Genomic DNA, 27,868 nt, shown 5'->3' with positions numbered 1-27,868 from the left:
AAAACCCAACTCAACCATAGTTTTCTTGTTGACCTATATTTATTTCACTATCTGTGATGTTACTCAACCCAATTTCCATATTTCAGAACATTTTACTGAAACCACCCTTCTGACACCACATATTAAAAACACTCTTAGATTTGCATTGGTTCAAAAGGCAGGAGTTTGAATAAACCACAGTAATTTGTGTCCTGTGTGTGCGGCCATGTTATCAATGTACACTGCTAAAGTTTCGAAGACATTGTGTACAAATATGTTGTAGAGCTGCTTGGAAGAAGAATCCCTAGCAAGAAATTAGTTTTAAATAAAAAATTCAGCTTAAATTAAAAACGCAAAAACATCCCTATTATTGACCTTTTCACTACATTACTAAAGGGAAACTATAAAACATCTGGTTTTGTAATGATGGACATTGTCTTACAGTACTTAAAGTATTATGTCCTGAAGTACTAATACATAATGTTTTGTTTTTAAAGCCACTCAGTGTGACCTGGGCCTATAACAGAAGCTGCGTGCAGGTATTGCTTATCTGGAACTCTCTCTTCATTTCCTTTGGGCTATAGACTTAAATTTGTACACAGGATATTTTCTGCTTTTAAGAAGTACCTCCTGCTCTCAGTTTTAGGACTTTAACACTGATTGAAATGGAAAGTTGAGTATCATTCTGGGCTTATTATCTATACTGTAATTAGCTAAGGCTGTTAAAGCATGTGAGGAGAAAATTGTCTGGAAGTTTTCAAAATGCTTGCAGGTCGGAAGGAAGGTTAGACTCACAGTTCTGCTAGCCTTTGTATAACTCTTGCATACAGGTCTTCCCTTCGCATATCTCTCTCACCGCCCACCTATATCTGCACCCTTGCAGCAGCTCTCTGGCTCATTCCTTGTTATAGTTCGGGGGGTGAGCAGCTACCTTATGGACAGGCTGCCATTCCCTTTGATAGTCTCAACAAATACTTTATACATATTTCGTCACGTTCATTGAGATCAAACCAAACTACCGAGAGTAATGAGTGAATGGGTTGTGATAAGTACATCATTTTTTAAAATGTTGCTTTTGTAATCAAGGGAACAATAAATCTATTATTGATCATTGATGTAAAACTATATACTGTAGTTTGCCATACATTTTCTCCAACATATCTTTAAACTTGTGCTTTGGATCATTGGCCTGCTGAGAGGTACATTTTCATAATTTCACCGTAGTTTAAGATCTTCAGCAAACCAAAGCAGGATTTCTCCTTGAAAAAATTCCCAGTCCTTGTTGAGAAGCAGAAACATACTGTAGTATAATGCTGTCACCCAAATGCTTGAAAGTAGGGATGGAGTTGACTGGGAGTTTGGGGTTTGCATTTATATCAAAATGTTTCTATTTCATCTAATCTGACAAAACCTTTGCCACATTTGCAGAATCACTTAAAGGTGTTATTGCAGACCCAATCTGGAATTTGAGATGATTTTGCAATAGGATATTGTTGTCTTCTAGACATTTTCTCCTATTGATCTCCATAACTCTTTTTTACTCAGATATTGCCTAGATTAATCTCTGTGAGCCCAATGCTTACATTGAAAGCATTGGGCTCACAGAGATTAATCTAGGCAATATCTGGGTAGTATGATACAGTATATCTTGCACCTCTTTACAATGGACGTCATGAGCAATATCCAGTTGATTTGAAAGCTGCTTGGTCTTCGTGGTTGAAATCAATGTTTGAAATTCACTTTCGTGACTGAGGGACCTTACAGTGATAGGTGTATTTTGTTAAATTATGTGAAACACAATATGTTGTTGCACACAGGCCTGAAGGTTTTTGAGAGACTTCTCAAAAGTAGTTTTGTCCAAGTGAAATGATTTGGATAATTTAGATAGATTTAGAAATGTATTCACCTTACGCATTTATATCATTATACAGGTATACATGTATACGTCATTCACCTCTACCTCCCCATGGAGCACAAGAAATTATGTTTATGTTTTTTTGTGGGAACTTCTAAATAGAAACCCCCATATCCACCAAGTCAGTTTTACTCAGTGCAAAATCTCTAAATATCTAATCAGCTCTTTTGTTTTGTGCTATGTTTTTCCAGAATTAAACATGGCTATGATTGAATTTGCCTGAGGGTTAAATGTTCAATCACATACGGTTTCTCTGTCACGGCATTTCCTAGTGTTTAAAACTTTATAGACTCCAATTTTTTTTCTGGTGCTCGACCATAATTCATAATTTACCATCTGTTCTGTGTACACTTGGCTGCAGTGCCTATGACTGTTGTTCAGGCAATTCGAAATGTCTTTGTTCTTGCTCGAAAACCTCTATACTGAAAGCACGCTTTGCAACAACAGCAAAAAGAAAATGAATTGTTATTTTCTGTAATTAATATTTTATAACATTTTACATCCGAACTCCTCAAACCATTACTCAGGCAACAAGAGACATAGAGTACACGTGAGATCCATTGGTGATGCATCCACTACGGCAGGTTCCTAACTCTGTCTCCAGTGAACTTCATGGTGGGCTGCAGGCCGTTCGCTCTAAAGTCTTCTGAAATAATTCCTTTCGCCTACTTGCTGTAGCAGAAATGAAGAGAGCAAAAAAAAAAAATTCTGCTACAAATTATTTTTAGTTGAAATGTATATCAAGTAAACTTTCTTCTCTCTTTATACAGTATATGGTATAAATGATTGATTTTAAATGACTTGGTAGAACAGACCTTGCAGCTTCTGTAGCTTTGTGGAACTATGTGATTTTATTATTGATCTGGCTGACACTCCTATCCAAAAGCATCTTGCAGTGGTTTATATGGCTGAACCAATCCGAGTCAAGGACCTGGCTCATAGGTACAGTAGCAGGGCCCTACCTGGGATTTGAACTCTCAACCTCAGTTAGAAATCCAGAAACCTAACCACACACAGGCTGTCTCCCAAGTTTTCCTTATTGACTGTGATGGTGAATAATGTCTTTCTAGCAATTCCCTAATCAATCCATTTCTGTTTCATCTCTTCACTCTTATGCACACTACTCAGTTTTTGTATTTTTTTTCCTCTCAAGGACATGTGGCTTTAAAGCACCAATTGAAAAACAAAACATGCAATACTGGATTATTTAACTATGTAAAAAAGGCATATAAGATGCAAATATGTCTTTGCAGAATCTTTTTTAAATGAAATGGATAACATAAATGTAGCGGTGCAGGAATGGATGTCACAGAAACAGCTACTGAAAGTTAAGACGCACAATACAGAATTACAGTGAACATGGAATGGCTATTTGGGTCACTGTGTGGAAGGTGACTTGGGCAAACAGCGGACTGCTTAGGAGTCCCTGAGGGTCATGTCATCAAGGGCTGAAAGACCAGTATTGTCAGAGATGACCAATAAGTTTCCATCAGCTGTTCTAATATAGGGCTCAAGCAGACTCATTTTTAAACAATTCAGCATACAAACACACACAAACAACAAAAAAAAAGAAATAGCCTATTTCAACAAAGGCAGTATTTTATCCACCAGAAGCTGTGTGCTGTGTGGCACTAGTTTAATGGTTATCTGCATGCATCTTATACAGAAAACAAAAATGATTCCCATACTGTACCAATTCTGAAAAGCTGGAAACAGAAGCAATGTTAAAGTTAAAGGTATAAAATTTAAAAAGCATATATATTTTGAAATAAGACATTTTTGTACTCTTTTTATAGGACTCAATGGGTCCTACCTTACTAAAAAAATCAAAAACCAAAGGGCAAGTCAAATGCCACATGTGCCATCCATAATACATCTTAAAAGCACAAGACAGGCATGGACACAGGCCTTAAAAACGAACCCATATGTTCTTTGGCTTCTGCTGAATATGCAAAATACATGGTAATATATTCATACAACATGCAAAGATAGCTCTAACGGAGGCAATATGAACACAGTTTTCACTAAACCATACTAACCATAAACTGCGCCTTAACTCGTGTACCACCTAGCACCTACCCGTGTTTCTCATTCATCATGAAAACACTCCTTGTTAAAGAGAAACATATCACTATCAAAGGAGACATAAATAAAAAAGGTCATAGACAGGACATCTAAACCCAGAATGTTTGTGGCAAGACGCCTTACTAGAGAAAATGAATCCTGGCTAATCACAGGACTGTGTTAAAACGTGTTATGTCCACTTCTAAGATTCTTTAGTTAATGAGGCTGAGATAACAATAAATCACAGACCAACAGAAATGTGACAAACACCAGATATGCAGAATTCAGCTGCCATATTTATTTATCTGCCTGTAAAAAATGACCAAAGCAGCATTCAAACAAGTTATATTAACCTCCACATACATATTTTCTTTAAAAGGGGGTAAATAAAACATTAAAAAGACGACAAAACTCATCCTGGAATTGTTGATAACATTTACACTCTTTTTAAAAAATAACATTTTGCCAGTAAGGCGATGAACAGAGATAAGGGACATTACAATTGTTAGTTATTCACTTTGTAAAATTTCAATCTTGTAAGCAGGAAGAAATGTTTGTACAGAAAATTGTACCTGTGGCAGAAAATATTGTCAAGGCTATCGTTAACAACAGATGCTTCAGCACACAGTTACTGTGTGCTGCATTGTGGCAATCATCATTTTTCAATGATGACCTTAAAGGAATGTTGACACCACAGCAAAAAAAAAAATCCAACATTTCCGTAAAAATATTGAGCTGTATTTTAATTTTTTTCTGAAGAGTTTAAAGACATGTTGGAAATGACATGTACCGTAAATGTATTCACAACATTTCTTATGATTATCAACTCAAACAGTACAGTATTTTGCTAATGAATACAAGGAAAGTTTTATTCTACAATTTGTTGTTAAACCCTTCACTGTCTTATGATACAGGTTAGCATTTATTCCCCCAGGAAAGAAAAGGGTCAGAAATATCAGCACTACAGTGCTTGCAATGTTGTAGAATACACTTTAAATAGCCCCATAGGAGAAACAAAAATTTTATCATTAAGAAAAGCAATTCTAGGAGTACCATTTTAATCCAAAAGGGATTTCTTAATGCAATGAGCTAACATGCTCAAAGGCTACTATAGAAGAAACAATTGCTTCCCAACCTCATGCACTATTATCCTTTCCTTGGTCAATCAGAGGTCATACATTAAAAAAGAAGACTTTATATTTATATTTTAGGTAAGTAATTAATTTTACATGACAGTGCCAGCACTACAAGGTCAAATATATATTTATATATTTGTCACTGATACTTTGTACATAGTATTTCCTTCCCTAATTCCAACAAAGGTTACAAAGGACTTAGACTGATACAGTTTCCCTTAGCTCTCTGTAGTTTGCTATATTCCTGGCCTGTGTAAAGTTACAGCTCCTTACACTATAATTACAGCATAAGCACCTTTTTAAGCAATACACAGTTCAAGTCACCTATTTCTTTCTGACATTTTACCGAAAGCATTGCTTTAAGTTGCTGTTTTAAGCCTTGCTTGATGGAGACTACAGCAGGAAACAGGGACATAACAGAAGCACATTGTAGTACTATATTCATATACATGAAAAAAGTGAAACATTAAACATCTAACTGCATGTGACCTGGCAGTCTGAGTAAAACAGCCACCTCAGGTATCTCTTCAATGAATGTCTTCAAAAAATAGTGCTTTCTGTATTTCAATAGTACTCAATGAAAGTACAGGTAAAGTGATGATTAGTCTAAATGTAACTTTGTATGCCAATATCAAACAGTGTTTAGGCCATTCTTTCCTCCTATGCTTTATATTCGGTACATGGGAATTAGAAATCATATTTAATTCATGATAAAATTGGGAATTTTACTTACAAGGTTTTGACATCTTGTATAGTGATAAAAAGTTTCTATTGGTAAATGTGCCCCACCACTGCCAAAAAAACACTTAATATTTCAACTACATCTTGAATTATTAGAGCGTACTTAGTATTCCCAGTCTAGAATATACTTCACCTCACCATCATAGTATTATTTATAAAGCATTTTATATCAATAAGTTGCATTAAGTCAGCTGAAGAAAAAACAGTTTTGAAGCAAAAATGGAAACTGTTAGACCTATGAAAGAAGTCGTTCTGTTAGTGTCACACATGGGACATGACCACAGCATGTGTCTCGTCATTTTGCCATGGATGAACTCGATGAACGAACCGACACTCTTGAGAGGCTCTGCAGATCCGTTCTTTTCTTGAAAAACGGAACGTCTCTCTTGACTGTCTGTGGAATGAATTATGGTTTTACCTTGATGAACCCCCCTCCCCGCGAACACAGGCGATGAACTGATACCCTGCCCTGCCCCTGTAGTTTACAACGTCAGTCTTTATCGATAAAGTGCACTATCCATGGCGGATCATGAGTGGGATGTCACAAGGGAAAGAGCCCTCCCCCTCTGCAGGGGGACGGAGAGATGGCCCGAAAATCCTAACTACATCTTCATCCACAAAGCACAACAACATCTCCCGCTCGGCTGTCAGTAGACGTAGCCTTCGCTGTAGGGATGAGAGTTACAGTAGCTCCCATCTTGCACGTAAGCCATGTTCTCGTCAAAGTGTGACAGAGGGACGGTGTCTTCCTCGTTGATCTGGCGCTCCATGTCTGTCTTCAGCACGGGCCTCTGATTGTCGGGGAATGCCATGGAGAAAAGTGCCTCAGGGTCACAGACAAACTTGTACACGTATCTCTCCCCTGCCACCTGCGAAAGACACCGCGAGAGCATTTTATGACTTTTGCAGCCATTTCTGTGAAACGTATTAGAGAATTGAAGATATTTACAAAATTCAAAGGCTGTTCTTGTCAGAGGCGCCGCGGCGAAGCTGAAGAAAGGCTCCTCACCTTTTGCATAATGCCTTTTTCGTAGTAGTAACGTAACGAACGGCTGAGTTTATCGTAGTTCATGGCTGGGCGATTTTTTTGAATCCCCCAGCGACGCGCAACCTGACAACAGAAAAAAAAACAAGGATGGGTTTCTTTAAGGTTTAAAGGAGCCCAAACATTTGCTACACAGTACATTGGTTTCTTTTTTTGAAAATGATTTGGAATGGAAGCACTGTTGAAATTTACAAACCACTTTTTGAGGAAAGGTTTTCTTTCTACTTAAATAGCACAAGTAGTTACATTTATATTATTGAACCACTGGATTTCTGTTTATTCATCCAGAATAAGGGCAAATGCTGAGCAAATAAATAACTACATACAAAATGGTACACTGTCCAGAGAACCCCTGTGTTAATCGCCAGCAGACCTAATGCTTACCGAAGTCACTGTTAAGAAATCCTAAAGATTATGGAGGATGACACCAAATGTATTTAAAAAACATGGGACAGATAATTGTAACATCTAAACAGTGCCAACATTATTGTACAAATGTCCAGAAGCAATCTGATACTTTGGTTAAAGAGTTTTCAGATAGAGATGTGACTGACAAAGGAGTCATTAGGTCTTTATTTGAATAGCAGCAACCTTACAACCACCACAAGCAACACATAACCTAACACTTGTGTATAAATAGCCTATATTTATACAAGCTATAAATACTCAAGGCTGATGAATTTAAGAGTTGAAAGGCAGGCTATATTTACTTAAATCCTTGCACACAAGATTCTCTTTGTGAAGCTGCAAATTCTGATAGTCTTTCCTTGTTTGCATCTACATGTAATTACTAATTAAAATAATAGTAGTATTTTTGTAATTCTAAATTGTATCCCCTTAAATAGAATGAAATCTTGCATTTATTATGTTAATCTCCATTTTTACAGGAGGTTTTAAGAAGACAATTAGGGGGTTCTAATGATATAGGAATGGATAAAGGTTACTGCCATTATTTCTCAAGATTTTCTAGAAAACATTTTCGGTGCAACACTCAACCATACATTCAAACAAAAACTGGAAGCACCTGCTTGAAGTTGTGTTTATGAAACAAAATAAATAAAAGCGTTTACATTTTTAAATAGAAACAACTTCAAAATCCTTCATAAAATACTTTTTTAAAAGCAAAAGGTATTTTCAATCCTAAAACTACTGGCATACATGACAAGTATTTCAGTTTTAAAGTTGGAACTAAATTCTGATAATGATGCCAAATTTTATAATGAAGCTGAATGCTTTACACATAACACAAAGTTAGGTTAAAGCATGAGAGTAGCTTAAACAGCATTAGTTCTTGACTTTATGAGAAGTTGTTTTGCTATGAAACATTCAGATTGCTAAAGTGAATGTAACAATGTTCAGATCAAAAGCTGAATCGCCTGAATTTTAGTCTGCACATGAATCAACTCTTCCTTCCCTCACTCTGCATCTAACGGACAGGTCTGAAAGATGATTTGTGAGTTTTCTCTATAACAGGCAGATTCTGATTACTGGGAAATCTCCCGTAGTTCAATCTCAACACCTTCCACAGTGAGGCAAAGCATTTATAGGTGATGTTTCACCAGCTAAAGCACACTAAGTCACCCAGTGCTACAAATCTCTAGGTATACTTGCCCCAGACATATCCCATCGCTCAATGATTGATTGGTGGATACCAGTATATGCATAATTCTGATCACATACGCAGAAGGCCTTTAGTAGCTCTGGCTTCAGAAATAGGGGCAAAATAAAAAAAAGATGGACCCGGACTGCCTCACATTACAAAGATTAAATCCATAAGTTGCGGCAGATTTCAGTTGTGTTTCTAGGCGGGTTAAAACCTGAAATGTACAAGATTTGCTCCGGATGATTTAGTCTAAACCCCGCAGCTGAAAACAGGAGTCCGCTGGACAGCCGGCTAGCCTCTTCTCCTGTCCTCACCTCCTCCGGCTCTATGAGTTTGAACTCCATGCCCCGCCCTGTCCAGGCTATGAAGTGGGAGTTCGACGGGTCATCCAGCAGCGCGACGAGGAACTGCCACAGCTGCAAGGAGCCGCGGCGCTGGTACGTAGGACCTTCCCGGTACAAGCCGGGCTCCTGTTTGATGTCCCCTTGAGAAGAGAAAGGCAGTGGATGAGGACTGCCGGTCAGACACGTCCATTCGCACAGGCACAGCACAGCCCCTTAGAGCTCACTTAACTCTGCTCTGTAGATCTTGGGATAAAAAAAAACCAACCAAAACACACCTTCAAACTTCTCCGGGACCACACAGGTGTCATCGTAGAAATGCCTAGGTACTTTATCATATATGCAACCTGGAAAAAGGAAGAAAGAGTGAAGAGCTGCCAGAGATTCAAGCCCAACGACGGATAATAATGTCTGTGGATGTGAGTGATTTGTGACTTGAAAAAATGAGTTGGTTGGTTCCACAGACAAACGATTTATCATTTCAGTCATGGTCAGAATAATATCTAGCTTTTCTGTCTACCATTTGTTAAATAGAATTAAAAAGTGGGGGTATTCAGATGATGAGTACGACAAGCTAATAAGGTACTTTTAAATGTATTTGACATTTACGTGTTTTCTCAGGAACCCAGTGCACTAATCTTTATTAGAAAAATGTCCTCCACAAACTTACCTTCAGTTCTATTGGAATGTGCCAGGAAACTTTCCTGCCTCATGTAGATTGAATGGCAGCTAGGCACTTCTGTAAAGTAAGCAAAAAAGCAAAAATAAAACCATTTAATAAAGAGGGAGTGAGGGGACTGCAGCTTTGAGCTGCAACTGGACTTTAAAATGAAAAAAAGCTAACAGAAATGACAGATTTCTGAAACAGCCACATAGAGCAATACATATCTGAACACAGTCCTGTTATGCTATCATTGCCTGGCATGGTTCCTGCTAGATTCAAGATTAGATAACACAGAAAGACATTAAGGTGAAATCCAATATTGTTTAAAATATTGCACTTATTAAATTAAACAAATCACTGCTATTTAAAAAGGTGCACATGGCCTTTACACCATCTATTGCATCATGGAAGTTTTCTTACTGCCATGATTCGTTTGAAAAGAAATGAAATTACAAATTGGTTAATTTTCAGTTCCATTTAAATACTGGAGTCAAATGAATGCTAGCTACTAAGCCAATGTAGTTTAAGGGAGTTATCTAAGGATTTTACTCGTAAGCTTATGTTTTTAGATGATTGACTCTTCCTTGTTTAATTACGTAGACCTAGTAAATAAACCACACACTTTTCAGATAACTTTTAAACCAACCATCACACAAATGTTTCCTTTTTTACTGGGGGGGGGGGGTTTATTAATGTGTATTTATTGGAATTCTAAAAAAATACAATACACCTGTCATGACTTAAGTTTGAAGATAGCCTCAACGGCATGTTTTATTTAAATGCAATTTAAAACCATCAAATTTTTTAACAGCAATTTTCTATTGAAGACTATGTCATGTCAAATGTGGTTTATTCTTATAAGATTGACCTTTATAGGGATGATGCCACACATACAGAATCCTACATCTATATGAAGCAGATGTCAGAGGTGCAAAGTCCTGGCATTTCTAAATCTCTTTATTGTGTACTTTGGCAAGAAACGCCAAACAGCTGAATAATTCTTGATAAAATGTGTCCCTTCCTGGAACAAAAAGTGACATTTTCACAAAATGTTATTATATAGCGAGTAAAGAAAACTGTTATTATCATCAACAACAATAATAACTGCACCTCTCCTGTGGGCTACAGATTATTTTAAATGAAGTAAGAGTTATTTCACTAACACATATTAAACTAAAAGTCCAGATTTAAAAAAATCACCTGGTTTCCAGATGCAGATTGCAAATACCTGTATGTAACATGCGCATCTACCACAGAGTAATTGGTTATCAAGATTTACAGTACAATCGGTAGGCGGTAAACTTCATTTCAAAATGCAATATTGAACTAGCCATAAGCCATTTTCAGTTCCGATAATTTCAGGTTACAGTGCCATTCAGGAAAAGTAAGCATACTTAAAACTCACATTTTAATTTCTACCTGAGTAACATGGACGCTGTCTTCTCAACCTTTTGCAATATGAATCTAATCATCAAAAAAAGACTTCAAAATTTTGGTTTGTATAAAGCATCGCTGGCTCTAGGAAATTAGGCATTAGCTAGGCATGAAAACCACGGTTCTAAAAATACTGCCATAAAATATTGTCTGGGAAACGTTACCCGGTAACCAGGATATTATTTCAACTTTTCTGTTTTCTGCAATTATTCATTACTAATGTAATAGGTCAGATTCTAATCAAATTGTAGAAACATTTACAAAGTGGCTGTTCAATAAAATGACTACCACAGTTAATTAGGAGCCATAAACATTGCTCTGAACTTCATCAAAGTAATGGCTGGCCAAGGAAATTACCGCTAATTAAATTGCCAACTCCCTGCATTTCTATCCTATATGATAAAAAGCAAACAAATGAGATTTAGAATTAACAGTAATAAATTCCAGTGAATGGCCAATCTGATAAATAGAAAGTTTAAAAGACTACATATCTTAACTAAAATGAAATATAGAGATGAGAGTACAACCTGATTTGGTAAAAACATACTTTAAACCAAAAAAAAAACAGTTATGATTGAATATGTATCTGTAGTTTAAAAATTCCAATGTACATACTACCAAGGTAAAGTTTATTGTAATCTATTTCTAGTTAAAACTTATTACACCAGTAAGGATATATATATGTATATGCATGTATAAGCACTTTGCCTCTTTGTCCACAAAATACATGAAACATCAGATGCTGTTTGCTTTTCAAACTGAAACACTGCACAAAAGGTCCAGTCTCAATCCACTTCTTGTTGACTAAGTTCCACACTTGTGAACACAGGAAGTCAGTACGAAGGTTTTGTATTACAAGCAACAGGCCTGCTAGTGCAGAGCCTTTTATCAAATTGATCTGAACAGGAAGCAGCTGTAGAACAGCAACATTCCAGACTAGCTGGGGATTCTAGTGCATTTTCTGCCTCCATTTTATGAATGAAGGCACAAAACTGCTGGAGTTTCATTCATGTCAGGGTTGAACTGCAAGGCCTGGGCCTCAGAGGACCAATTACATTCTTAACAGGCTGACGTGGCAGGTCTAAAAAAATCTTTCCATTACAGGATTATGGAAATGACACATGTCCATTTGACCCTGTGCAATCTAAATCCAGATCATAGCTCTTAATTCTCAAACCAGATCAAAAGTTCATTTTCTAGAACATATCACAGCCTCAAATTTTCAACTGCTATTTAAAAAGTTGAATACAAGGTTGTTTGGTGCCTAACAGAACAGTTTTCTTGCTTTGTAAAGTAATGCAAAGCTCATAAAGTTAATTAATACAAAGTACTGATCTGCAACCTTGAAACTGAAAGGGAGTCAGTCCTGCCCCTTCATTTTATTTAAAGTAAAAAATAAAATATTAACCAAACACTCTTAGAATCATAAATATTAGTTGTAATACATGTGTATGCAGTACACGTTTAAGGCAGTATATTTTGAAGGCAGTACATTGTTTACGACTCAGAACCTACAGTACTTATAGAAAAGTACAGAAAAGAGGTGAATACTCAGAATGGTAGGATTATCATTGATGACTCTTAAGTTAAATTATATCAATATAACTTATATCAATGATGTAGATTCTGGTACAGTTGGTAAACTAGTCGAGTTCTCAAACGGTAAACAGGAGAATTAGCAGACGCCAAAAACATACTTTAAAATTAGAGAGTGACCGGCCTCACCGGGCAAGGTTAAATGCAGAGAAGTTGAAATGCCTTAACCTGGGCAACAAAGGCTCGGCCCCTGACGCACCTGAGTCATAGGTGAAATCCCGCGGCTCTTGTTTGATGATCATGGCTGGTGGGTAGTTCTGAGCGACCGGGGTGCCCAGCATGGCGTTGTGCTCGTACACGGGGTCAGGGAACTCCTGCTTGAATCCCTGGGGGGGGAATGGAATACTCGGCTCGGACATTTGCCGGTGGTAGATGGGTCTTCCATCCCTGGTCATCGCAGACGGGGTGGGAAATGACCGGCAGGGCTCCGAGAGCTGACGTCTAAACCTGCGGGAAAAGAAAACGATTCGGAAATCGGGACACTCCAATGCTGAAACAAACGGGGCTCTGTTTTCCGAACCCTTGGGTGCTTAGGCCCTGTAGGAAGCGGTGCAGATCTATATTCTCGAGTGTTTTTTTTAAACAGAACCCGCACGGCTTAGTTAGTCACCATAATTTGACCTTGCTTAATCATAAAAGAACGAAAAAGATTCTAGAGCTTTTAAACCAATTAACAAAAATGATCAATATTCCTAGAACCAAGATCATGTTTCCTAGCTGTACATTGGGAGCACTGTATTTCTTAAGGGATGCTATGTGCTTTTGGGCGTTTACCGAGTGTCACTGATGATATCAAACTACTTACTGTTTGTTTCAGTGAAAATTAGAAAATGGCAATTTCTCTTTCTTCTCCACCTGATTCTTATATCATGCAGAGTGAATGTCTGGTAAGATTCAAAAGTACTGAAACAATAAGATGAGCTGGATGCACACTGTTTCTACTCCTCTGCCTCCACCTCATCTTAATCTTATCACCGATCTTTGCCTGACAGCACTTCCAACAACTGAGTGTGCATTCTTGTCTCTCATTTTAAGCTACATAGAAAGTACTCGTATATTTATTACAGCATGCAAGAAAAAAACATGTCTGATTAGAAGACTTAAGTGATGAAATGGGTGCCGATCAAGATATCAAGATTTCAGTTTCAAGATGGTGATCTTGGACCCGAAAGACACTCAGGAGAAGCCCAGACAGCTCATAGTTTAGTCTTAGTTTAGTTTAGATTCAAAAAGCTGGATAGGCCGGGGGGCTTCTCCTAAACATCACTTTCTGGCCCAGCTTACCTGTGGTCCATTGGGAAGGAGGTGTCTGGCATTTGCTGGGAAGGTGGAAGGTGAGCAGGGTAGGTCCTGTCTGGTTTGGGAGTGGGAGCAGGATTAGGAGAGCCATGATGAAGAGGGGACACTGGTGTGCTACATGGAGTCGAAGGGCTTGAAGGCTTCATTCCCAGTTGTGGCTTCTGATCATAGGCACTAGGTTCCAGATGAGAAAGAAAAGACCTTCAGCACCCAGGCAGCTAGAGTTCAAAGCAAATACATCAGAAAACTACTAGGAAATGGTCTTCTATTCTTCACAGTTGGCGGGCTGGATTTCCATGAGAGCTGGAGTGTTTGTAAACTTGGAGTATGCTCCTTTATAAAAATATTAAAAGTTATTATGTACATAAACTGCCATTTAGCTCCTGGGAAACAGCTTATGCTGCATATATGATTAACAAACCATGCTTCTGCATTAATAATGCAGCAACTGACCCATATTCGTGCATGGTTCCATCAATATCACCATTCAATATCAAAAAAGTATGAACATAAAATATTCAGTAGATAACCCATTGCTTCTAATTTATACTACATGTCTAAGTTAAAATGCTAATTATGAAGTGCCCTTCAGCATAAAGCTTTATGCTACAGACCAGTGTATGAACAATTGACTCTGACTCTAGAAAATTTTAATTTTAATTTGAAGATGGAAAGCTTGAATGTTTCTTATTGAGGCTGTTAGGTTATTATTCTTCAGAGCACACCTGATCTAATCTTATTACTTTTGATTTAAAACAGACCTTCTTGCCTGCATTTGATGTCATATCTATGTAGAGATTCGTCCATCAACATTCATGGATTAACTCATTTGACCTTATTTAAAAAAAAAGATTAATGTTTTTGAAGGAAAAATCCATGTTATTAGTTTAGTTCTGCAACTGGCAGTGTAAGGTTACTGCTTTTTAAAATCATTTTGAAGGAGCATTTTATCTTCATTACACAACAGAGAAAAATGCTGAACGTTCAAGTTTTAACTTTTTTTTAATTCTAAACAGATTCGTGAAGATTCAATCCATCATTCTGTGCAAGCGATCATTAAAGGAGAATGGAAACAGAGAAAGAGCTTGTGAGAACTGGCCTAGGTAAGGAAAACTCAAACTGGCCGATAGTCTATGGAAGGATTAGTCTGGATATGGGTTAATAGCCCCAGTCATTCGGAGAGACTACCATGGAATTTTAATGAGTAGTGAGCTCCATGTTTTAAGCTGTATTCCAAATATCTGCACCTCTCACAGTCTCTGGATCAAGCCCAACATTTGGACTAAACTCTTATCCTAATGAAGCAACTGTCATTACAGCTGGTCAGTAAATGTGTAGTTTAACCCCAGTGCTTTTGAAGCCCGGAGTTTACCTGCACAAAATTAAGAATTCCCCCTTCCCCCTCCAGAACAGTTTTTATAAACTGATGTTACAAATATGGCTAGCGCATAAATTTGACATATCGGTCAATGGGGTGTGCCCCATTTAGCCGTGTAAAAAGCCAAACGTGTTTAATGTGCATTACTCCAAAAAAAGAAATTCCAAAAAACTGACAAGAATGAGCACTTAAATAACTCACTTTCAAGTTGTTAATTTTGAAGCATGCGTCCATGGTTTATTTGCACAATCAGAGTGCCGGAGAAAGGCACTGCCAATTCAATCAATATCGGACCAAAGTGTATCTAGGCAACCAAGCACTTACCTAGGATTTTTTTTACATTTAAAACGGTAATTCATAGCATTTAAAAGGATATTAAAATGGAGCCAATTTGTGCATAAAAGGACACCCTTAGTAACCAGTTTGTTTTCTGTTTCTGTTTCTCTAAGGGTTTTGAGCTCCTCATTCTGAACTTTGAGAACACTTCGATTGCCCTTTTTACTTGGGTTTCAAAAGCAAAGATGGAGACATTATACAGAATTTCAATTACAATTATTATGGTTAACAATATTCTTCTCTGTTGAATGGTGTTGAAAGGATGCATTTAGGGGCCAATTTCATTTTACTGTAGCTGATTAAAGGGATTTTTTTAAGAAGCCGAAAACAGGAGCAGGTGTTCATTTGTCAGTGTTTAGCAACTATATTAATTACAAAGTTACATTTTCCATAAAATGTACACCCCTTTATGCGGCACATCTAGTTCATGCTTACCTGACATTATACAGGCACTTTTCCCCATAGCTGAACTTGAAAGATGGCTCTTGAGTGCAAGTGGAGCTCAGTTCAGAGCAGGGGCTCTGGGGTTCCTTTTTGATTTTCAGCGGGAGGCCATGAAAAGCCACTACAAATGGGCAGGAGGAAGGGGGAGGGAATATTAAGAGGTCAGCGCACTGAATAACTCATTATCACTGACTGTTTCAAAGCATAATCAACATTTGCATAGAGACACAAACTTCTTACCAGCTCCCGTATGACATCTATTTTGAGGCATGAATCAGCTGTCATTTCTGTAGCAATGATTCAGAAAGACCTTACTTTAAATCCCATTTATAATACAGACGGATAATGAAAGCCTCATCACGAAATAAAACTCCTGTCTCAGGGCCTGCCAAACTCCAATAAGACCCTAACCTTTTTTTTTTTCTGCAGCTTGCCAATATGGGCACATCAAAAAGCATCACATTAATCTCAGCAATTTTCTTTACCTTCCCACAAGGACCAAGCACATTTAAAAGGCTGTTAAGTACTAAATTATTCCTGATCAAATCCCCATCATCTAGACTCATGATCAACACTAATTAAATTATCTATGCTGAACAAGGCTCCAGCCTGCTGCCTTCAATCTTCGGTATATTTCATTCTGCTAACAACTTCAGCTGCAGCTCAAAAATAAGAGAGACTTGCTGGGGTGCAGGGCTTTTTTTCAGATGACTAATCAGTGGATTATCCTGATGCATGTAAAAGCATATTGCATACAACAACATGCATGGAATAAACTTCACCGTGGTACAGCAACAACATCATATTGCCCTGGTCGCTCTGTTTGCACACCTCTATCATTCCAGCTGCACTTCAATCATTATGGAGGTTACACCCTTACTGCACCTGCTGAAGTGACCCAGATTTCTTCTTTCTTTAACTGTTTTCACAGGTACAAGCCCTCGTTTTCATTTTGCACACAGCTATTACTCTGAAGAGAAGCTTCATACAAATTTAAAGAGAATATTGGCTGCCTCCCCTTTATGCAGCCCATACTGAGAAAGAAAAACTAATGCATTTGGTGAAAATAAAGAACAGGTATTCCTTTTCCGTTTTGAACCTCTTCAGTTAGACAGTAATATTTCTACAACATTTTTGTTTAATTGTTACCGATACGTATAAATACGAATTTACTCATTTTTAATTTGTTTAATGACTACTTAGGTTGGAATAAATGTAATGAGTTTTGTGGACAAATATAATATTTTTTTTAAGGTCTGTTAAATTTCTAAAAACATTCTCTTGAGTTAAAGGTACCCTTACTTATCAAACACCTGGAGCCTGGTTAGAAGTTATGTTGCAATTATGCAGCTAATAAAATAATTACACCAGCTATGTAACAGCATACATTAGGTCCCACAGCAACTTAGTAATAAATTATAAAGAGGTAATAGTAGCAAAATTAATTTCTGGCCTTCATGGAGAAAAAAAAACAGTACAGACCATTGCATTTTTTTCCTCAATCAGTTTTCAAACTACAAACACTTTGCAGGAGTAGGAGATAGAGACAAGAACAAAACCGATCAAAGAAAAGCATTGTGGCTGACGGTTTTCACATTAAAATTTAAAGGTCAACCCTCCTTGTCAGCAGCATTCTGCCCGTTTAAAACATCTACAAAGAAATGATAATTGCAAAGATCAGATTGGAAAGCCAGGAACAGACTAGACCATATATTGCTAAATGAATCTATATTCTTCTGTGAATGACTTGTGGAGATATATATATACAGTATATTCAAGAATACAGTATTAATATGGGTAAGAATTTTTTTTTTGTAGTGTAGCACAGACGGATCACAGCCTTGGAAACTCACAGGTGTGTTTTTATCATTATTCATGTTTCAGTTAGAGTGGGATTCACAAGAAAGCTGGAACTTCTGAATCATATCTGAAAGATACCAACTGCCCTTTAAAGACATCACAAGACGAATATACTGATCAGGCTGTGACTGGTGCTACTGCCCCTTTAAACTTGCCTTCCCCTAGTAACAACAAAGCCATGCTCTTCATACCTGTCAAGTCCTTAGGATCCAGTGTATTTACCCCCCCAGTAACGTACTCCCTTAAACCCATTACTGTAGTATCTCTGCTATCCGATCACAGGCCTTTCATGGAGACATTAATTCATTCCATTTCTTTACAGTGCCAGAAAATGGAAGTCAATTATGGAATCAGCAATAATGCTGCTCATTCAGGTCTTAACTATCCAGGCCTCAGAGCAAATAAGAGCAGGGATTTTGCACTACCTTAAAAGCTGCAAACAGGTGTCCATGCTTTTAATTCTATTGCTTTTGTTTTCTCTGCAATCGCCACAATGAGGTGGATCATTTTCCCCCAGAATACTTTTTCACGTATTATTTATAATCTGTTTGCTACATCGTTCTTCATGCACAGTGATACTTCAGCTCTCAGGTTTTTGTTTGTAAAGCAGAGAAGAAAGCTGTAATGTGAAACATCTATTAATCCCAACTGAATCCTAATCACCTAGCCAAGAGAAAGGAGCCAATGGAAGTGGATGGTGCTTTGGATGTACAGTAACTAGGAGTTTAAAACCTAACCTGACTAAAGAAACACAAAGCACGTGCCAAGAAGATATTTTCACACACCTAAGAGCTACGGTTAAATATTTGAGAGCTTTTATTTTTAAAGTTGTAGAGAGTCTTACATGTATATCTCACTCCCGTCCTGGTGCTTGTTTTCATATTGATATTAGTGCGGATTTCAGAGGTAATACTTTCATTAGAAAGAATAGCAAAAAATAATTAAAGCAAATAATCATCTAATGAATACAATTTGATTCATGGGTGTTTTTTCAAAAACCTTTAAACTTACAAAAGCACAGAGTGCTGCACCCAACAGGTCTTGTTGCTCACAGTGTGGAGTCTGGTCTTCACAGAGTAAGGATGTCTGAACCACCAGATCTCAGGTTACAAACCGGGCTATACGCCAGTAAGGACAATACTGCAATAATATTATATGTGAATAAAGAGTACCATAAAACCCACCTTCAATTTCACAGAGCTTATCATTCATTTTCACAATATATTTGGTTGCCTAAATGGGAAAAAATTATTTACTGTTAACCTTTTAAAACTTTCAATAAGCGTTTGATAGCTTCTAGGCTCATTACCTATCATTTGGGTCAGCTTTCGTACACAGCTGCACTTAAAAAATCAAATCTCTTCAATGAGGACTGCAGTGGCCAGTCACATCATTGCCAGCTGTTTGGCTTGCTAGCTATAATGGCCCTATTAGCCAACATCAAAGCTCCAGTCGTTAACACTAAACCAGAGTAGCATTTACAAATCAGGAGCCAGCTGGCTAGAGGCAAAGAATTTAAATAAATGCCAATAAAACCCACCCTGCTGCCAAGAAAACAGTAGTGTATTTACACAGCAAAACAGTGGTTTAAAAAGACTGCCAGTAAATGTCTCCTGAAATTCGTATCACTCAAGTGCCTTTAATGCACAATTTTCAACCTTAAAAGCATGCAGTTTCAACATTGTGTTTTGATGGACACCAGTGAGGTAAAGGCATGATTTCCATGAATAGAATGACAGTCAGACTGTTTCATATTGCTTCATATATTTTTAATGACTTAAAAGGGTGAATCAAATATGGTATAAATGCTCTTTATAGATAATATAACATCTCAGAGGCAGAATCCATTTATCCAATGTACGAGAATTGAAGGCACTGACAGAGCCTCTATCTGTGGGTTCACACATGCTCTGGACCTCGCTTCCCTGTGCCAGTCTGTGCTGCGAAATCAATCTGACAACATGACATCTGACACCTCTTTCTTGAAAAGCGGGAACACTGGTAATTGTTTTAAAGAACGAGAACCATTCAGAGCTGAAACCCAAACAGCCCTCTGTGGGATGTGATCTTTACAGGTCATCAATAAAAGGTCAATGCTGAATTTCCTGAGGAGAGGCCTCTGACAGAGTCAAGTGCCATAGTCACGGCATCAACATGACCTCCTTATAAGACTAATTAGGACTTTTAGCACACCAAACGGGTCAAAAATACAATATTACACTAACAATCTTGGAATAAGAACCCAACCATAAAAGCCCACACATAATCTTGTACTAGCATGTAAAGATATTCCTGGATATTTACCGTGTATACAAAAAAGGCCCCCAAGATATTAAACTTAAAGTGGAACTTGTTTGTTAAGGTGTTCCTGTCATTAGCAGCTATATGGCGTTTTCAGCTCAGTTCATGTGACCCTGGGCCTAGATAGAGTAGATAGCTCAGGAGGAATCAGGTTTCCAAACGCCAAGATTAGCTTAGCTGTTACAATATGGCCAAAACAAGAGAAAAAAAAAAGTTACAAAGAGAAGCATACTTTCAAAATTACATCTCCCCTTGTGCTTATTGCGATATCAAGAATATGTTTAACCGAGACAGGGAATGTTTTTATCGCAACTGTAATCAACTGGACAGCCTTATTTCAGAAAGGAGGCGGTCCAAATTGATTTCCTGCGCTCCTTTCTTGAAACATCAAGCCGTAGCTTCAATACAAAATAAAATGGCAGCACAACATCGAACAGGGCCGTGCTGTATCTGTAAACACAAAGGAGAAATTGCAGCGAAGGAACACTCGATGATATTTCGCTGAAGCCCAGTACAGGAAGGTGTACCAGTGAGGACTGAGAAAGAGGTAAACGGAGCTGAGAGGCAGAACAGCAGAGACAAGTAACTTTTAAAGCCTGAAACCCACAGCCAAATTCTGCACTTAAAAAGCAGTCAAACAGATCTGCCTGGAAGAGTTTCAGAGAGAATTTCGATTACATCAACACTTCCGACTGAAAACACACGATCCTTAAAACCACAGCCTGATAATTTTCCATTTAGTTACAATTTGTATGTAAAATAATTGAATTTTATTGCACACGAAACTTAACATTGTTTCACCTAAGATAAAAACAGACGCACTTAGAATGGATCAGGAAATGTCATTATAGATTTTGCTGTACTAGCCTAAGGTATACAAATCAATAGAGAACTTGGTGCTCTTCTGTGGAACAAACACTTTTCAATCCAGAATGTCAAGTGTAAAAACTGTATGTCAGTTCTCAAGACACATCTAGATTGCAGTGATTATGTTTATGATTGATTTTTTAAAAAAAATGGATAAAGCTTTTAAAGAGATATGTATATCTGACATTTCCTGCAATAGTTCTGATCACCTTTATGAAACATACACATATTTCACAGCTTTCCGTAATCTAAGTATTCAATATTTTATTTTAAAACGGTTCATAAATTCTACAGCGATTATTGGAAATACACAAAGGGCAAGAGAAGCAGAATTAAATTATTCAGCTCTTTACAACAGCCAAGGTAAGTATGATAGAAACTACTTTCTTCACACAACACAGTATAAAACTAAGCTTGAAAACATGATAATGAAATTACCAATTTTATTTTAAAAATATATCTCAATTATTTCCTACTACTTACATTAAAATATAAAGGAACCATTATAAGGGGCAGAGAGAAAAATATTTGCCTAATCTATCATTTGATTGAATATATAAAATTTAGAATTTGAATCTGCTAGCATGCAATTACAATATCCAGATCATAGTTCTTGGGAAGAAAATAAAAAAAACAAATCTGTGATATCTTATTTTGTTGACAATTTGCGGACTATGAGCAGAATGTTAGTTTAGCATGCAAATACCCATCTCTGAATGCTTGCCTTCACCAGCTATAGTTCTCTGTGCCTTTTACAGATCATCCAAATGTTTTTTCTGTTCATGTTGAATCACAAATATCACAGAGGCATTAAATCAAAAGATAAGAATGTCTTGATTTTAAAATAGAATGACCATTTGATTTAACTACATGCTTGGCAGAAACAAAATGATATTTTAAAAGAAAAATATTCTCAAATAGCAATAAGTAAAATGAACATATTCAGTGACTTTCTGATGCGCATCTTTAAATTAAAGGAAAATGTAGAAATGAATTCCACACTGACAAAATAGCCCCTTTTTAACTGCAGAAGAACAGGAGCACACTTAGTATGTCCTACAGGTAAATCAAATGATTGTTTTCTATTCTGTATAATTGTGGTTTGGGAATATTTCTGCAAGACAGATGTGCAAATTGTTAAAAGTGTAAGTTTTAAAAATGAATGTAATTCTGTAAACGGTATCACAGAGGACCTTAGAGAGTGAAATAAGAGCTTGGACGTTCTCACAGATTTGAACAAACGTCCGCCTGTAAAACTCTCTCAGCTCATCCATCCATTGGCAGAAAGCTACACATTCCTGGTAATGGTCAGGGCAACCTGAGGCTCATCTAAACACTGTAAGGTGCTGGGAAAGGACCACACCCTGAACAGGACGCCACTCCTTTGCAGGGCACAAACACACGCAGGGATGAATTAAAGACACCAGCTGGTCTAGCCAGCATGTCTCTGGGGGGAAAGCAGAACACATGGAGAACATGGAAACTCCACTCAGAAGGTGCCCTAGGCTGAAACTGAACTCAACAGAGCTGAGGCCGCAGTGCTAACCAGAATTCCACCAAGAACGAATTCTTTAAAAAAAAAAAAAGCTTTTCCTGGGATGTTTTCCGTAATTAAAAGACAGTTCACTAGAAGCGAAAATAGTATATTGCAATTATAAGGAGATTAGAAATATCATTAACACGATCCGTGCCACTCTAAAATCTCTGCAGCAGAACTGGACCCTTGCCCAACAGCTGTCAACTGCAGGGCTCCTCTACATCACTGAACAGTGTGATCTTAAACATTAACATCTCTGCTAACACTCGATGCCAAGCTGCTTTAGATGTGGCAGCGTTCACCAGGTGCAGCGTACAGGATGCGGAAAAAGGCAGAACCCCTGGAAATACAAAGGGGGAAAAATGAAACTTTTTGTTCCTAACATTTTGGGAGTAAGCTTAGAACTAGATTTTCTAACTACTAACACTTGATAGCAATGAAACATTAAAACATTTTGAGAAGCTGATCAGTTTAAATCAGGACCACTATTTAAACTACTCTGAAACAAATCAAGGTCAAATCTTTCACCATGTAATGGCACTGCTATGTATATCACTATCCTCCACTCCACTACGTCCATTTAAAGACTAGTCTTTATCACTGTTATAATGTTTTTTTTTGCCCCATTGTTAACATTACAACAATCCTTTTTAAGTGTTTTAAACAGTTCATTCACAAGAAAAAATAAACAGTTGTAAAAGTGCTGTCAGAAACGCTCAAAGTTTGAGATTTTCTTTAGGGATCAAAAATTATTTCTGTGACGGATTACTTGAAATTACTCACCAGTACTACAGATACATTCTTTTCACACCCTGCAGGCATCCCAATAACAAAACTCTGATGCAGTTCTGGGATGGTGATTATTTTTTATAAAATGCAGCGGTTTATAAATAAATGGGAAAATGCGGTGCATGAGTATGAGCAACATGTCAAATGTGCGATCGGCAAGCTGGCTTTGCTTTTATTCATGCAAAGAGAAGCCTCACACTTTCAACATCAGGACTGAGAGGAGCTCTACCCCACCAGTGACCTTGATGAGGCTGTAAAGTACAAACATATTTTTATATTTAAAAAGATACTAACATTAAGGTCAGTTGTTTGTCATTCCTTGTCATAGAATTTCTTTTAATTGTTTATCCTTATGTTTTGCTTTCTTTTTCTAGTTTATTAAATGACAAAACTCCAAAAAAACACTTTCTTTGTCTTCTTTGTAATGTAAATGTAGCCTTTCATGTACATTCATTCTCAGCTGTTGAAAAAAATAAATCTTTAATTCTGAAGCTTACCAGAATGACCTATGTACTATACATCTATTGACTTCAGTTTCAAGCCCTTTCTTTTGTAAACAGCTAGAGCAGGAAGTGTGTAAAGCTTTTTATGTACTGTAGCTATATTTTAAGAAATAATGAGAAAACATTTCAATAAATATTCGTATGAGACAAATATTAGGAAACAATAAAGTGTGGATAAAATGGCAATTTTAAAGAGATGTTTCTTACAAGGCCTTCTGTATTGTGTTGCATTCTTAAATGCTTTCACAAAAGGAACATTTACATTAAGCTGTGAAATATGGCCTTAAAGGGTCAAAACTTGTTAAGTCAAGAAAACATTAATGCTGTAATATTTATTTGCTATTGATTAGAAAACAAAGGCTGTTAAAAAAAACACAAAGCATGGCTTTTGTTTTCCTCGACAGAGGTTTTTTTACGCCAGGTGGTTGATCTGTGAAGAGGGTCTTAAGAGCATAGCAGAAAACCATGAAATTGCAAACAGCATAATGGACAAACACAAGCTGTCACTGTTAGACTCCTAAATGATCAACCTTCAGTATACATAGCGGGCTGCATGAGGTTATTGGTACACCTGGTCTGCAAATGCTCATTGGAGCTACAGTAAATAACGCTTGGAGAGCTGCCAAACTGGGAATAATAAGCTATTAACATTTAGTAATATCTCTAATACCATAGTGCAAGATAGATCTTAATTTTGGATACAATAATCATTGATAACGTATGTACCCCTAAAATATTAATGTATATTAATCTATAATATACACACACACACACACAAAGTTCTTTCAAACCTCTGTTAAAGAATTTTAATAAAGGTGGCTCACAATGGCTGGAGATTACTGTGGTTCAACTTAAAAAAACAAAACATGCATTTCAGATGCACATCCCACTCTTCAAACACAGTTTTAATCTACAGCAATCCACTGTCCAATGTGCGTCTCAAACTTATAGCTCTCCTGCACACGTTAAACAGCCCTGTCAGACTTCTTCTGCTTTCCTCAGCAGGTCAGCCACGCTAGAATGGTAAATCTCCTCAGTTCTTTGCCGTACGGCTCCGTCGCCAGCGGACCGCAGCTCTCCGTCAGGAGTCACACCTGTGCAGAACAGCAAACCCGAAAGGTTCCTCAACCCCCCCCGCCTGCGTCAAGTATTTCCTCCGATTTGCACAAAGTGCGTTCAGAGCTGCTGTGTGTTGGGATGCCAGTTCCAGGAGCCCAACTACAGCGCCCTTGCCATCTGTTCCCGTTTCTTCATCCCACTCTCACTTGGCAGCGGCCAACCCTGGTCAGCAGCAAGTCATCAATGAGGGCTCTGTGAAGCAAGCCCTGTCGATTTTAGGTCAGAGGCAAGATCGTTTTAGCAAAAGGGGGCAGATTTCTGTGGCTGCTATTTTAATGTGCTGCCTTGAAACCAGCAGAAAAGGGTTGGAGCAAAAATGGGGCATTTCATTACAAATAAATTCGTCCGTACGCTGCCCACCTGTTCCCCATGCCTGACCAACCTCTGCTGTAATTCACTGCAACGCTGCAGTATTTACTTGGATCCTGAAATGAACACTGGAATGTGCCATGACTGCTTAGAATTACAATTAGCAGGAGTATTATTTTTCCCTTTCCAGAATCTATTTTGAACGAGTGAATGAGTAGCTTTAAAAATGCTTTACGAACAACAAATGATACACAAGAAAAAAAAAACCCATCTTATATTCTTAACAGGAAGATATCCTTTTTTCTGGTCAAATAGTTTTGGATTTTTTATTGGCTGAAATGACACAGCACAACATACTGCATTATAGTGAGCTGGAAAGTTTCACTGGATAAAGTGGGGTACTAAATCTGGAGAACTAAATATGGAGAACTATAAACTCTCACTTCAGTAAAACTTTGTAATTTTAGATCACTGGCCAAATATCATTTGCAAACATAAGACCCCACTGTGACCCTCCAGTTCCCCTGACACACACACTTGCCTGTTGACATTATGCCCTTAATGTTTGTGGTTTGCCAAGTTCAGAAATTGCAAAATCGTCAGATTAGAACAAGCAAGAAAGACATTTACTAAATTAGGTGCCTGTAACATCTGAACTTCATACAGGTCTGCCAGTGTTTTATAGTAATTAGGGCGTCATAATATTCAGGTAGCAATAGATTGTTCATAAAATACGATCTCATGAAGTGTCAAAAATAAACATGACTACATACTCCTTAAGCAATGTTCTATAAATGAATAAACCATGACTATTAAAACACTAGGACGTGATAAATTCAACACTCATCTTGAGGATCAGTATACATTTTACTGATGTGAGCCTTTATAAGATTGTCACAGCCTTTTAGTTTTCTTTCACTGTTCAATCATACTGCAAATCACGGCCTTCAAAAACAAAAAGTCAAATCTGAACTAGACGAATGTCATTCTGTCAACACCACATCTAAAAAAAGACAGAGAAAACAACCAAGAATGACCTCAAACTAGCCACACCAGACTAAAAATAAGCTGTCTGTAAACATAGCACTTCTCTTACTCCTCCGACTGTACAGCTGTGAGCACGCCGATCACTCTACAACTTAAAACGCACACCACAAAGAGCGTATGGCACTGTTCTTTAACTCATCCACAGTGACAAAACACGTTTGAATTGGGCCGATCAGATTGAGTGGCATTAAATAAGATAAGACCAGCTTTATTGTCCAGTAGAGGAAAACTTTTATGGACACACTGCTTCTGTACATCTGAATACATCACATCTACTGCACATGCACCACTCGTTAGAGAGGTGTCAGAAATGTTCTCTTTGACATTGAAATCATTTCTCTGAAACTAAATCTACCAGATTCTGGCTTAAGGGAATGGAGCTGGAGGGAAGCCAAAAGTAGAGGGCATTTGTACATTGAGTCAGACAGTGGAGATATTGCAGGCATGCAGCAATATCTCTAACGGTATGTATGTGGATTACATTAACATTTAGTGCTGTGTTCAGATGTTGGAGGTACTGTTCACTTGCAAGGAATTAGCAATTATGTACCTTACAAGGAGCGCTAGATATGCATGCCATGGTGGAAAACAACATAGGCAATGCTCATCAACTTTCCTTCACCAGGTGTTAATTTTTTTAAATACCTGTAACTACTGTTGTCATTTAGCAACCATCCGATTCCTATACGCAACTGTTTTTAAGAAATTAGCCCCACTGTCCTGATTTTTGTGAGGGTAATCCTTTATCTTCCCATGATCTCTCGCCGCCTGTATGTAAGTCAGGCTGTCTGCTGGCTGTATTAAATGATCGGCATTCACAGCAATTCAGATTTATAACTAGAAAAACACAACAAGAGACACCGCAAAGGGTAAACAGAGGGGTCCATAAAATACAGCTGAAGGTTTGAGTTCTGCTGGAGAAAGAAACCCCAAGATTTTCATAACTGGGTGTGGCAAAGCTTGCTTTATCTTCAATGTCTTCAGAGCACAGAGTCCGTCCTTCTGAAAAATCCCTGACAATACTGTTTGGCATTTGGCTTTCAAGTGATATATACAGATGTGCATTAATGACACCCAGGAACTTCTCCTCTTATCTTGCATGAGCAGGAAAAATCTTATATAATTTATCTTGTATATGTGGGTACATGGGATCCCCAGCCCTGTGGTTTTAGTAATAGTTTGAAATGATTTAGCTAAGTCTCCCTTAGGATGATAAACAATTTGTACCAATGAATATATTTCCAGTGGAGCCAATTTCCTGTGCAGTAGTGAACTTTCATTAAACCTGAAGGCCCATAATGTATATTATCTTGGAGTCTATTTAAACATTTATTATAAATGCTTATTTAATTAATTAGATGTCAGAACCGTAAGGAAACAAAAACAAAAAGCAGCTACTAATTTCAGTGATGGATTATTTCAGGACTTTCAATTTAACAGTGTTGGGATATGTTTTGCCAAGAATAACTTCAAAGGCTTAAATGTATTCCTGCTTACAGCTTTTATAATAAGGCAAAACAAGCTAAGAAATCAAAAAGTGCCACTGACAATACTGATCAAT

General features: G+C 37.5%; 1 protein-coding gene across 4 annotated transcripts in view; it reads right to left on the bottom strand.

Moving 5' to 3' along the window:
* Positions 1 to 4,234: 4,234 nt before the first annotated feature.
* Positions 4,235 to 27,868, bottom strand: part of etv1 (ETS variant transcription factor 1) — a 32,604-nt gene continuing 8,970 nt past the window's right edge. For all 4 annotated transcript variants that reach the window (XM_088600457.1, XM_088600456.1, XM_088600455.1 and 1 more), the window contains 8 exons: positions 15,967 to 16,096; positions 13,803 to 13,991; positions 12,718 to 12,965; positions 9,495 to 9,563; positions 9,103 to 9,171; positions 8,798 to 8,967; positions 6,845 to 6,946; positions 4,235 to 6,704 (listed from right to left, as the gene is read on the bottom strand). In XM_088600457.1, the coding sequence (XP_088456583.1) occupies positions 6,483 to 6,704; positions 6,845 to 6,946; positions 8,798 to 8,967; positions 9,103 to 9,171; positions 9,495 to 9,563; positions 12,718 to 12,965; positions 13,803 to 13,991; positions 15,967 to 16,096 (1,199 nt within the window). In that variant the 3' untranslated portion in view covers positions 4,235 to 6,482. The remainder of the gene's footprint in view (positions 6,705 to 6,844; positions 6,947 to 8,797; positions 8,968 to 9,102; positions 9,172 to 9,494; positions 9,564 to 12,717; positions 12,966 to 13,802; positions 13,992 to 15,966; positions 16,097 to 27,868) is intronic.

Source organism: Lepisosteus platostomus, chromosome 12 (genome assembly GCF_059453375.1).
Source record: "Lepisosteus platostomus isolate fLepPlt1 chromosome 12, fLepPlt1.hap1, whole genome shotgun sequence".
In the NCBI taxonomy this organism is placed as follows: domain Eukaryota; kingdom Metazoa; phylum Chordata; class Actinopteri; order Semionotiformes; family Lepisosteidae; genus Lepisosteus; species Lepisosteus platostomus.
Note: the sequence above shows the minus strand (reverse complement) of the source record. Positions and strands in the feature narration are given on the sequence as shown.